At 43.1% G+C, this 12,988-nt stretch overlaps 1 protein-coding gene across 1 annotated transcript in view; it reads right to left on the reverse strand.

The window, feature by feature from the left end:
* Positions 1-856: 856 nt before the first annotated feature.
* The window catches only part of mlpha (melanophilin a), a gene marked incomplete at its 5' end in the record, with an annotated part of 12,748 nt that continues 616 nt past the window's right edge, over positions 857-12,988 (reverse strand). Inside the window, 14 exons of the mRNA XM_083991625.1 lie at positions 857-991; positions 1,108-1,156; positions 1,292-1,348; positions 2,284-2,445; positions 3,899-4,069; positions 5,430-5,648; positions 5,733-5,813; positions 5,899-6,092; positions 7,017-7,119; positions 7,224-7,313; positions 8,827-8,885; positions 8,972-9,016; positions 10,026-10,138; positions 11,852-12,073. Coding sequence (XP_083847751.1) covers positions 954-991; positions 1,108-1,156; positions 1,292-1,348; positions 2,284-2,445; positions 3,899-4,069; positions 5,430-5,648; positions 5,733-5,813; positions 5,899-6,092; positions 7,017-7,119; positions 7,224-7,313; positions 8,827-8,885; positions 8,972-9,016; positions 10,026-10,138; positions 11,852-12,073 — 1,603 coding nt within the window. The 3' untranslated portion in view covers positions 857-953. The remainder of the gene's footprint in view (positions 992-1,107; positions 1,157-1,291; positions 1,349-2,283; positions 2,446-3,898; positions 4,070-5,429; positions 5,649-5,732; positions 5,814-5,898; positions 6,093-7,016; positions 7,120-7,223; positions 7,314-8,826; positions 8,886-8,971; positions 9,017-10,025; positions 10,139-11,851; positions 12,074-12,988) is intronic.

The following is a 12,988-nucleotide window of genomic DNA, read 5'->3' on the forward strand; positions in this document are numbered from 1 at the left end:
AGAAAACCAAACTTTGCACTTTTTTTGAAAGAACTTTTTCAGTACGGCACCAACACCAATGGACTTGAAATACCAAAAGCGTTAAAAACAAATTTTATTTTGGATAAATATTTATTTAATTAATATGATTTTCTTTACATCAATGCATTTTTATTATTTTTATTTTTATATATATACATGGTAATTAGGCTATATACTGTTTGTATATATTTATACTTTTATATATTTCTCTTCCCCTGGCACAACAGTAGGTTTGTTATGTTCATAATTGATAAGTTTTCAAAATCAAAGCAGGATAATCAACAGTTTTACTCTTTTACTCGTGATTTTAGTGAATGAAAAGTTCAGATGTGACATTTACAACATTCACACACATTTCTAAATGTTTCCATGTATTTATTATCAACATATTGAATAAAACAGACTAAAATAGTCAGTAATTAATCAACAAATAAAAAGGACCAGGAGGAACTTCTTCTTTTGAAATGTCTCGATGATTCAGAAATGAATTACTCCAAAAAACAGTTTTTTTTCTTCTTTGAACGCAACACGCTTCCGTCATCATATCAGCTGTCAATCAATTAAAGCAAGAAGAAAGAATACCAAAGAATTGTTTCCATCATCATTTATTTATTATTATTGATCAAATTTGACATGAACAGGAACAAATCACTAATTTAACTTTATATTATTTTATTAAACTTCATTTATCTGGATAAATCTAATTTCACTCATTAAACTTCATGTGTTTAAAATAAAGTTTCAGTGTTTGTGGGTTTATTTTCTCTTCAAAGGACCAGGATGTGGACGATCTTCATCTTCATCCTCCTCCTCCTCCTCATCATCGTCATCTTCACCTGCTGCCGCCATGTTGGTCAGCAGTGTGTGTGTGTGTGTGTGTGTGTGTGTGTGTGTGTGTGTGTTTATGAATGAACTCCTGTTGGTTCTCCTGCTCAGTACATGTTCGATTTCCACTGAGCTCCGTTCGCCTCTGAAATAAACCAGAAAAAAGAAAAGAAAAAAATTAAGAATAAAATAAAAGAACCGTTTGTGTTGAGACCTCAGTTACCGTGACGACCGTGTTCAGACGGGTTCAGGATGTCTTACTGGAGAAATCCTGAGTGGACTTCTTCCTCTGGTGGTGAGATCCACCGACCTGCAGAGACACGACATCATCATCATCATCATCATCATCATCATCATCATCATCATCATCATCATCATCATCATCATCATCATCAGCATCAGCATCATCAGCATCATCAGCATCAACATCGTCATAGAAACCGACCTTCTTCTTGGAGGAGACGGCGCTCAGGGCAGCGATCTTGCTCTCAATGTCGGAAACCTGCAGAGAAGCAGAGTCATGGATAAACATGGAGCTGCTGGAAATAAAGAACTCTGGTTCTCAACATGTGGTCCGAGGACCCACAGCGGTCCTGGAGAGGGTTCAAGGGTCCACAACCTGTTATTGAAATTTTACCACTTTTTTCTACAATTCTTTTTAACTTTTCTTTCTATTTTGGGGAGAAAATACTACTTTTTCTAGAATTTTTTTAAAAATTCAATCTTACCACTTTTTTCAAAAATGTATTTTCAAACTCTTTTTTTTTTTTTTAAGAACTTTTACACTTTTTTCTACAATTTTTAAACTTTTTTTAATAAAAATGTTACCACTTTTTCTAGAATTTTTTAAAAAACCTTTTAAGATTTTTTTTTTAATCTTACCACTTATTTCTAGAATAACATTTTTACCACTTTTTTTTAATAATATGTTTTTTAAACTTTTTTTTTTTTGAGAAATTTTACAATTTTTTCTAGAATTTTTAAAAAACTTTTTGAGATATCTTCCCACTTTTTTTTCTAGAATCTATTTTAAAACTTTTTTTGAGAACTTTTACCACTTTTTTGTAGAATTTTTAAACTTTTTTTTTATTTTACCTCTTTCTCCAGAATTTTTTAAAAACTTTGTTTGAGAATTTGTTTCTAGAACTTTTTTTTTTAAATCTTACCACTTTTTTCTAGAATTAAAAAAAAGAGAGAGATAATTTTTACCACTTTTTTCTAGAAATGTTTTTGGAGAAATTGTAACAATTTTCTCTACCATTTCTCTCCCATATTTCCAAAAATTTATATTTATGTATTTCTGGTATTTGCTTCAAAGTTTTGTCCCATGGGGGTCCGTGGTCTAATTTGTGTCAGTTTAGGGTCCTTGATGTAGAAAAGTTGGAGAACCGCTGGATTAAAGAGCAAAACAAGAAGAGGAGACTGCGGTCCACCCACCTCGCTCTCGGCGCTCTGGACTCTGGCGGCCGTCAGCGCCACCACGTCCTCCAGCTCCGACAGCTCCGAGTCCGTGGTCCCTCCGAAGTGGTTCTTGGCGCTGCGCTCCAGTTTGCGGAGTTTGGACTCAAGCTCGTAGGACTGACCGGCCGCCATGTAGACCTGCAACGGGCGAGAGGACGCACCTGGTGACCTGCTGGGACACCTCATCATTCACAGTCCTTAACTAACGGACACTTGCTGCTGAGGGACCAGGACCAGGACCAGGACCAGGACCAGGACCAGGACCAGGACCAGGACTGGTGGCTGGACTCTGGTGGACCCAGAACCAGTCGGTCCCCGGCCCTGCAGGGGGTTTGGGGGGGGGGGGGGGTCAAGCCAGTCAAGACGTTTGTGTCATGCTTCAGACAAGGCGAGGGGGAGGGGGGGCTTAGCGTGGCCTTTACACAGAGGTTAAAGGGATACGCCAACATTTTTTTTTCCGTGTCTTGCCTCACTCCCGAGTCCATGACCATGGAGATAGAGCCGTATCGCCCGTAATTAGCTTAGCTCAAACGCTGGAAGTGTATGGGTAGTGTTAGCCTGCCTCCACCTAAAGTCATCAGAGAAACTCTTCAGCAACTCTAAACGGAAGTGGGCCGATCTTGGTCTCAGAGCTGACAAAACTCTCCGGAAAGGCATCTTGAGCGGTCAAATGCCGGTAACGGGACGAGATCGGTCAAAACGGAGGGTTCAAGCAAAGACGGTTTATTTTGGTTCAAGCTAGCTACATCGAGGGTAGGTTAGCTTCCTATTTCAAAAGCACAAATTCTGTCATGGTTTTCTGTATGTAAAGGGCAACCGGTGTTTTATTTTGTGAAAGGAACCGGAAGTGCGTTGGTCACAACGGCTAGCTTGAGTAGCGCCGAATTCGTCCCAACAAAATTGTAAACAGCTGGTATTTAGACAAATTAACGACAGAGCTGATCTAAACGGCTACTTTCTCGCCTAAAAATGTTTGAAATGTTGATAAAGTGATATATTTACAGAGTTTAGAGCTAAAATGAAATCAGCTTCTGACTGCCGGTTTCGGCTCGGGTAGGAGGCAGGCTAACACTACCTATACACTTCCAGCGTTTGAGCTAAGCTAATTAGCGACTTTAGGTGGAGGCAGGCTAACACTACCTATACACTTCCAGCGTTTGAGCTAAGCTAATTAGCGACTTTAGGTGGAGGCAGGCTAACACTACCTATACACTTCCAGCGTTTGAGCTAAGCTAATTAGCGACTTTAGGTGGAGGCAGGCTAACACTACCTATACACTTCCAGCGTTTGAGCTAAGCTAATTAGCGACTTTAGGTGGAGGCAGGATAACACTACACTTCCAGCGTTTGAGCTAAGCTAATTAACGACTTTAGGTAGGAGTCAGGCTAACACTACCTATACACTTCCAGCATTTGAGCTAAGCTAATTACGGGCGATACGGCTCTATCTCCCTTGTTACTGCACGCACAGTTGAAAGGATGGTGTCTATCTGCTGGTCATGGACTCACGAGTGACGCAAGACATGTAAAAAAAAAAAAGTTGACGTATCCCTTTAAGGGGGGGTGGGGGGCAGTTGATGTTTGAAGCTTACATTTTCCTCAAGTTCCCTGAACGCATCATCTGCCTGCTTTGCATCAGCGCCCACTAAGTGGGGGCGCGGGGCGGGTTCTGACAGGCCGAGCTCGACCACCGCGTTCTCTGTGGCGTTAATGGTTCTCAGCACCTCAGTGGTGAGGTCACAGAGGGCGGCGGCTGTCGATCTCTGAAAGCCACACGCAGAGGGACACATGTTAGCAGCTGGAACACAACACCTGGTCCTGCGTCTGGACAGGGGAGGGAGGGGGAGGGGGAGGGGGAGGACGGGGCGGTCGGGGTCAAAGGTCAGTGTCGCCTTAGAGATTGGACCTGCGTTAACGAGCTGGTTGATTATCAGAACGTTCCCTCTGAAGCCGGTTCACACAGAAAGATTATTTCACTCAACAGGTTCAAGTAGAAACCTTCAGGTTCTGATTGGTCCCTGGACTCTAGTCTCTGGTCTCTGGTCTCTAGTCTCTAGTTTCTAGTTTCTAGTCTCTAGTCTCTAGTCTCTTGTCTCTGGTCCCTGGACTCTAGTCTCTGGTCTCTGGTCTCTACTCTCTAGTCTCTAGTCTCTAGTCTCTGGTCCCTGGACTCTAGTCTCTGGTCTCTAGTCTCTAGTTTCTAGTCTCTAGTCTCTAGTCTCTAGTCTCTAGTCTCTAGTCTCTAGTCTCTGGACTCTAGTCTCTGGTCTCTAGTCTCTAGTTTCTAGTCTCTAGTCTCTAGTCTCTAGTTTCTAGTCTCTAGTCTCTAGTCTCTAGTCTCTAGTCTCTAGTCTCTAGTCTCTGGTCCCTGGACTCTAGTCTCTGGTCTCTGGTCTCTAGTCTCTAGTCTCTAGTTTCTAGTCTCTAGTCTCTAGTCTCTAGTCTCTAGTCTCTGGTCCCTGGACTCTAGTCTCTAGTCTCTAGTCTCTAGTCTCTGGTCTCTAGTCTCTAGTCTCTAGTCTCTGGACTCTGGTCTCTGGTCTGTAGTCTCTGGACTATGGTCTCTGGTCCCTGGACTCTAGTGTCTGGTCTCTAGTCTCTGGACTCTAGTCTCTGGACTCTCGTCTCTGGTCTCTAGTCTCTAGTCCCTGGACTCTAGTGTCTGGTCTCTAGTCTCTGGACTCTAGTCTCTGGACTCTCGTCTCTGGTCTCTAGTCTCTAGTCCCTGGACTCTGGTCTCTAGTCTCTAGTTTAGACTCTGGTCTTTAGTTTAGAATCTAGTCTTTAGTCTTTAGTTTAGTCTCTAGTCTCTCTGTTCATTAGGAGTTGTGGTTTCCACCTTTCAAAGTTCAAACGGAGTCCAGCTCAGACCTGGACCAGACTGAAGTGGACCGGTCCAGACTGGTCCAGACTGATCCAGACTGGTCCAGGCTGGTCTGGACTCCTTGTCCCTGTCCTTGTTGTCTACTCTGTCAGACGATGTGATGCTGATGTCACTAGTGGGCGGAGCTTCTTGTTGGGGACAAGCTGAGCCATGCTGTGACCTCATCACAAACACCAGCTGGTCCAGAGACCAGATCCAGGACCTGGACTCTGGACCGGACCTGGTCTGAGCCGTCCTACCTTCTGGGCCTGCGTGGGCATCTCGTCGCTGGAGGAGCTCAGGTCTTTGTCCTTCAGCGAGTCCAGCATGACCACGGGGGCCCGGGCCCCGCCCACCTTCCCCAGGGGGAGGGGCTTCTTGGCCTCGTCGTCCGACGCTCCGTCGCTCAGGTTTCCCGCCAGCTGGCTCAGCTTCCTCCTCAGCTTCTCCTCCTCGCTGGGCGCCGAGGGGCCGGCGTCCTGCGGACACAGACGGGGACATAGAGATCAGGACGGCGTCTCCGGCGGCGACGGCGGGAGGACACGTGTCACCGATGATGTCACCTCATCGCCGGGCGTCATCTTCTCCTCCAGGCGGCTCAGCAGACTCTCGATGGCCGACATGCGCTTGTTCAGCTCGTTGATCTGCGGTCAGAGACAAACAAACCGTCAGCGTCACGTTCAGTCGCCACGTGACAACGCAGCGCTGTGATTGGCCGGTGGCTCTTACGGGCGGGCCTTGACCCAGGTTCTCCTGCGACGACGCGCGGCTGTTCTTGCGGCGGTGCGGCGGCTGCTGGTACACGGGGGCGTAGCGCTGGTACTCCTCCTCGTCAGAGGTGTCCACGTACTGTTGCCGAGCAACCGACGAACTGATCTTAGACAGAGAGCGAGTCCGGACCATCCGGTTGTCGCCATAGTCGTCTGACATCACACAGGTGAGAGTGGATGAATAAAACAAAACCACAAAATCCAGGTGAAATTAAATTAAAAACAGACAAAACAGTTAAAGACTAAAGGAATAGTTCACCAAAAAATGAAATTAGGGTTACTCCAGGAATACTCCAGAGTAGTTTCTTATTCCTCAAAGTGCATCTGGAGACCCGGGAGGCCGGTTCCTAGTCCAACCAAAACTTTACATGAGAGTAATAGCGCCCGACAAAAAACGTCCATAAAACTACACAAAAACCATTTAATATTCCTCCACACTGCTCATCCATTGCAATCCAAGTGTCCTGAAGGGAGATAGTCCAGAGTTTACTGGAAACTATGACACTGAGGAAAGGCCAGTCATGTTTTAAATTCAATCCAGGACTGTTTAGGCTGTAAAAATGTCCTAAATTACGTAGTTTCTAGTAAACTCTGGACTATAACCCTTCAGGACACTTGGATTGCAGTGGACGAGCAGTGTGGAGGAATATTAAATGGTTTTTGTGAGGTTTTATTTCTTTATTTTTGTGTCGGGCGCTATTACTCTTATATAAAGTTTTGGTTGGACTAGGAACCGGCCTCCCGGGTCTCCAGATGCACTTTGAGGAATAACAAACTACTCCGGAGTATTCATCAGCATGAGGGGGAGTCACTAATGACTGAATTTCATTTTTTGGTGAACTATTCCTTTAAATAATGATCAGCTGTAGTTCCTCCAACAGGCAGCAGAGGGCGACACAGACACACAAACTGAAGTCAATCACAGTCAAAGTTAGACGCTCTCACTGCTGCACAGGTGTAGTGTGTATACAGGTGTGTACAAGTGTATGTGTGTACAGGTGTACTGTGTGTACTGTGTGTACAGGTGTACTGTGTGTACTGTGTGTACTGTGTATACAGGTGTGTGCGTGGACTGACCAGGTCTCATGGCGTAGCGGTCCAGACTCTTCCTGCGGTTGGAGCGGTGGTTGTGGGCGTCGTAGTCCACGTCGTTACGGTAACACCGCTCCTCCTGCATCTGCTGCAACAGTCCCAGGTGAATCCAGGTGAGTGGGCGGGGCTATCGGCAGCGTGGACAGGTGTGAGACCGGCGTGAGACCGGTGTGAGAGCGGTGTGAGACCTACCTGCACCGACTGGCGCCGGGAGTGGGGGAAGTAGTCCTCCGAGTCGAAGTCCATGGGATGAACCGACAGCAGCCGCTTGCTCTTCCTCATCTGAAACCACAACAGGAAGTCGTTACACCTGCGCCGTCTCACCTGCGCTCTGCTCATAGATATACACTGCTCAAAAAAATACAGGGAACACTTAAAGGGATAGTAGCATTTTTTAAAAGTGGGGTTGTATGATCTACAAATAGCCCCTAAGTACTTTAATTGCAGTAGAAGACTCTCTGCACTCCTCCCGTTAGCAAAGCCAGCCCATAATAGCCCTGCCCAGAGATTTACAACATACAGTGTTGTGAACAGACCCAAAGAAACGGCCTATTTTCACGACCTAAAAGAGGTTTTACCTGAAAAAAAAAATACACAGTTCCGTTGTTCGCTATAGGCCGCGAAAATAGGCCGTTTCTTTGGGTCCATTCACAACAATGTATATTGTAAATCTCTGGGCAGGGCTATTATGGGCTGGCGTTGCTAACGGGAGGAGTGCAGAGAGTCTGCTACTGCAATTAAAGTACTTAGGGGCTATTTGTAGATCATACAACCCCACTTTTAAAAAAATGATACTATCCCTTTTAACAACACATTGTAACTCCAAGTATATCACACCCGTGTGGAATCAACCTGAGATGATAATTTTTACATTGATAATTTTTATGTTATTTTGTTCTCAACATACTCTACTATATATTGAATAAAGATTTTAAACTGCAATATTTCATTAATTGAGATCTAAGATGTGTTGTTTAAGTGTTCCCTTTATTTTTTTTGAGCAGTGTATCTACTGATAGATATATATACTGACTAGATGCTGCGTTCCCAGGCAACTCTATTGAGTGGAATACGTCAATGTGGCGGCCATCTTGGTCAGGGGGAAGCCGTGTCTACTTCCTGCATTAGAGGTCTATCAACCATTAAAATCGCCATAACTCACCGAATATTCAACCGATTTTCAAGCCGTTTGGTTTATTATAAATGTCAGACAGATATTTATGATACAACAACAAACAAAAAAAATTTGGTTTTGGAAAAGCGAAGCGTTCTCACACTACATTTATGAGCCTCCGCGCACCGTGAAATTCTTTGACCGGCGCAAGACAGACTCATGTTTTCATTCATCAAGAATTAAAGTCAGAGGTTGGAAGACGATCACATACCGTCGTAGTTCCCACCATAAACGGAGATTCGGCGGCGTTATTCTGATGACTCGCCACGAAACCGAAATAATAACAAAATAACCATAGAGACAAAACCATATATTTATCTAAAGTGGAGCCATTAACAAGTGGTAACGTAGATTCATCCACATTAATATGAGACGTTTTTATAACCAAATAGAAACTCCTCATTGTCCCTTTAATGTATTAAACATACACTTACATACTCAGACACACACCCACATGCATAAATACACTGAAATGTGTTCTACAGGGTCTGACTGCTGGTTAGACATATGTCTATGGTCTGAAACCCCTGACCAAGATGGCGGCCGTGTTGACGTGCGCTGAGAAGCAGAAGGCGGCATCTAGTCAGTATATATATCTATGCACTCTGCTCACGTCTTTACCACTTTGTAGCGCTGAGCCTCGGCCTCGCCCGGGTCGTCCTCGGCGCCGTTGTACATGTCTGCAGGTACAAGAACATCAGAGCAGCGTCACACACCTGCAGCTGCTTGTGTTGTTGGTGTGTTGTTGCTGTTATCGTTGACTTACACTTGTGAACATCCGGCATGCTCTGAGTGTCGTCGTCACGGCCACCTGAGGAAACAGACAGGTGAGGAACAGGTGAGGAACAGGAAGAGATGGACAGAGTACTCCACCCCAGTACTTGAGTAAGAGTACAAATACTACTGGTCAACATTTACTCCGTTACAAGTAAAAGTAGCTCAGTCCACATGTTACTGCAGTAAGAGTAAAAAAGTACTTGCTTTTAAAGGGACAATGAGGAGTTTCTATTTGGTTATAAAAAAGTCTCATATTAATGTGGATGAATCTACGTTACCACTTGTTAATGGTCCATTTTAGATAAATCTATGGTTTTGTCTCTATGGTTATTTTGTTATTATTAGTGGTGGTGGAAATGCTGGTCGAGCCGACCAGCGTTTCTTTACTTTCGGTTTCGTGGCGAGTCATGAGAATAACGCCGCCGAATCTCCGTTTATGGTGGGAACTACGACGGTATGTGATCGTCTTCCAACCTCTGACTTTAATTCTTGATGAATGAAAACATGAGTCTGTCTTGCGCCGGTCAAATAATTTCACGCTTTCGCTTTTCCAAAACTCCTCGTTGTCCCTTTAAATGTACTGTAAGTCAAAGTAAGAGTCAGAGTAAATGTCTTATTCTTCACATCAATGAATGACTCTAATTGTTTCTAAATGAATGTAAGGAGCTTTTAACTCTTGTTAGTGAGAATGAACTCTTTGAAAGCAGCTGCACTGATGTGCTGCTTTTAGGGGTTAGGGTTTCCTTCTCTGACAAACACAGCTTGTGTCCAATAGGATTTTAGACAAAGACCTGAAAGTAACCAGTACTTTTCAGCCTTCCTACTAATTAACTCCAGTAAAAGTACTAATATTTGTCTTGGAAATGTATTCAAGTAAGAGTAAGAAGTACCAGAGAAATCTAATACTCAAGTAAAGTACAAATCCTCTGGATATGTACTTCAGTACAGTACTCAAGTACATTTACTCTGTTACTGTCCACCACTGTGAACAGGTGGTGAGGGTTAGGTCAGGTCAGGTGAGTGGTCCAGCTGTGATGACTCACCGTCTCCGTTCAGCCTCTTGTACAGTGACCTCATCACCTTGGCGCTGCCGAAGCGTTTGAACCGGTTTCTGACGTTGTCATGGTACCAACCCAGAGTCCCCATCTTCAACACCCTGTACACAGCAGCAACAACGACATCACCATCAACAACAATGACATATGTTCTGACTTTCATGGTCAGAACATATTGATCACATTATGAAGAAAACGGGTAAAAGTATCACAGTGACAAGACAATGTTCCAAGTATGTTGAATCAGATACTCTGAATCAGGTGATCAAGGCTCTAGTGTCGTCCCATCTGGATTACTGCCCCATTATTTGGTCGTCTGCAGCCACCAAAGATATTAGAAAACTTCAAATTGCACAGAACAAAGCAGCTAGAGTTGCATGCAAATATCTTAAAAATGCATCGGAATTTATCATGGCTTCTGGTTGAAGACAGACTAAAATGAAGTCTCCTAACTTTCATGAGGAATTTGATTAACAGTAAAAAAAAAAAAAAAAAAAACACAATATTTCTCAGACCAGATAGTGTTCAGCAGAAATGTCAACAAATATCCAACCAGACAATCAAGATATGATCATTTACTGGCACCTAAACCAAGAACAAACTTTTTAAAACATACTGTAATATACAGAGCCATTATAGGATGGAACACATTACCTAATAATAACAAAAATATTAACTCAAAACACATTTTTAAAAAGGTAGTAAAAAACTATTTAAATAAACAGAAAATTCAATGAGTAAGAAATATATAACGTATTACAATTTAGTAATTTTGCTGTTTGTGTATATGATGACGAGGTGTTACAGTGATCTGTAACAGTGATGAATGTGTGTATGTATTATGTTCTTTTTTAAATTGCATTGGGGAAGAATATCTAATGTCATAACATCAGCTAATGGGGATCCTAGAAATCAGTGGTTCCCAACCTTTTTTGGCTTGTGACCCCATTTTGACATCACAAATTTCTGGCGACCCCCGATCACATGCAGTCATGTGATAGCTTCAATTATGCATCAACTCACTTATATGTTGGATTTTATTTGAACTCGATTGATATTCGAGAAAGTGAAAGTATAGAATACAGTTGTTTAAGATTGTGTGTGTGGTGTCTTTAATCATCATTTTTAAAAGAACAATAATTAGTTAAAAGAATATTTTTATCAGTAATTTTTGTTTAACTCATTGAGTGCCATTGACGTATACGTCAATCAAAATACAACGCTTGGTGCCATTATAAGTCTTTTTTTTTTTGTACAATGAAAAAACATGTGAAATGAAATTTTCAGATGTCTTACATGTTTTTGAAGCCAAAATTAAAACAGATAAATCACTGTTTTTCTTGAGACTCTCTTTCACAAAAATGCATTTTTCTCAGCTTTCTAGAAAAAAAGGGCTCTTTTTGGTGCAACCAGGCTCTATTCAACTTAAGATAAATCAAGAATGGAACAAGGTACAAACAAATGTTTTTTCCCTAGTTAAATAGAGAGTCTCCTCTTTCCGTTGAGCTATTTGGTGTTTTCAGAGTCATAGTACAAAATATTCTGTGGGTCTTGAAATATTACTCAAAATGCCCTGAAACGCTGGCACATGGCACTGACCATTTTATAAAAGGGCTGGCACTCAATGAGTTAATCAATTACTAATAAATAAAAGTCAAGGACAATAAAGGTCTAAAGTCTAAAATATAAAAGTCTAAAGTCTAGACATTTCCGGCGACCCCATGTGGGGTCCCGACCCCAAGGTTGAAAAACACTGCTATAAATAAACAAATAAAATAAAAGAATCCCCCCCCCCCCCCCGGCCCCCTCCTCACCGGGTCATGCGGCAGTTGTCACACACCCAGCCGTGCTCCTTCTTGTTGTAGCGGCTGCAGGACTTGCAGGTGAAGCTGTGACAGTCCAGACACTGGCGCTTGCTGTTGACCAGGAACTTGAACGGCTGCAGGCAGCGGATGCACAGCGAGTCCGACACGCGGCTCTCTGCGCCCAGCAGCTCCCGCTTCGTGTCCTCCTTCTCGATCTTCGTCTTCAGGTCCCTGGAACAGAGACACGGTCTATTAGAATCTGCTTCAGGCCAAACATCCCAGGATGAGACCAGACCAGACTCAGACAGGAAATGTAAAATCAACAGCACAACACTGAGCTATAGAAGAAAATCCAACAACAAAACGATAATAAGACAAGATAACTTTGTCAATAAAGTTTGTACAACACAGGTTCCTGAACAGCTGTGTGATAAGGACAGATGTGCAGCACATGTGTGTGAATGAGCCATTAGAGCTCCATTAGACTCAGGCAGCACAGAACCCAGCCTGACAGTCCAGTCTGAGGGTTCATAGTTCCCAATTACTACACTTCATCAAACTTTATTCACACTGAGGCCAGAAACAACCACATGACCGTGTGACCAGAGTCACACAGCTGTCTCATGCTGCCTTCATGTGCTATGGTACAGATGGTAAATCAGTGTGTTGTGTTCATGTGCTTTTGTTGTTGTACAGAGAAAATAAAGATGGTGGACACACAGATTCAGACTTGTTACTTGGGTAAAACAATCATTGCCTAGTTAATCTCTTACAGCAAGAAGATGAATTATCAAAACTCAAACGGTAAATATTAATATTCATGGAGATTTAGCACTGGCTATTTGGCTAGCCTTTTAAAGGCGTTTTTTTTTTTTTTTTTTTTACTGCAGGCCTACATGCACGCATACATAAAGTGAACAGCTGCTAACTGTTTTCTAAAGGCTTGCCATACTACACTGCCTGGAGCAAGACAATCCAGCTGTCTTAAAAACTGGAACTGCCTGGATGACAGTTGCTCGCCGCCATGTTGAAAAGGTCAAAGGTTATTCTGATCAGCTCGGGCATCAAAACATTCTACGAGCTGCACAGTGGAAAGTACCACATGAGAGGCTGTTCATGTGCACTTTTCACCTCGCCTTTTGGTAT

Source organism: Trachurus trachurus (genome assembly GCF_905171665.1).
Source record: "Trachurus trachurus genome assembly, chromosome: 2".
NCBI lineage: Eukaryota > Metazoa > Chordata > Actinopteri > Carangiformes > Carangidae > Trachurus > Trachurus trachurus.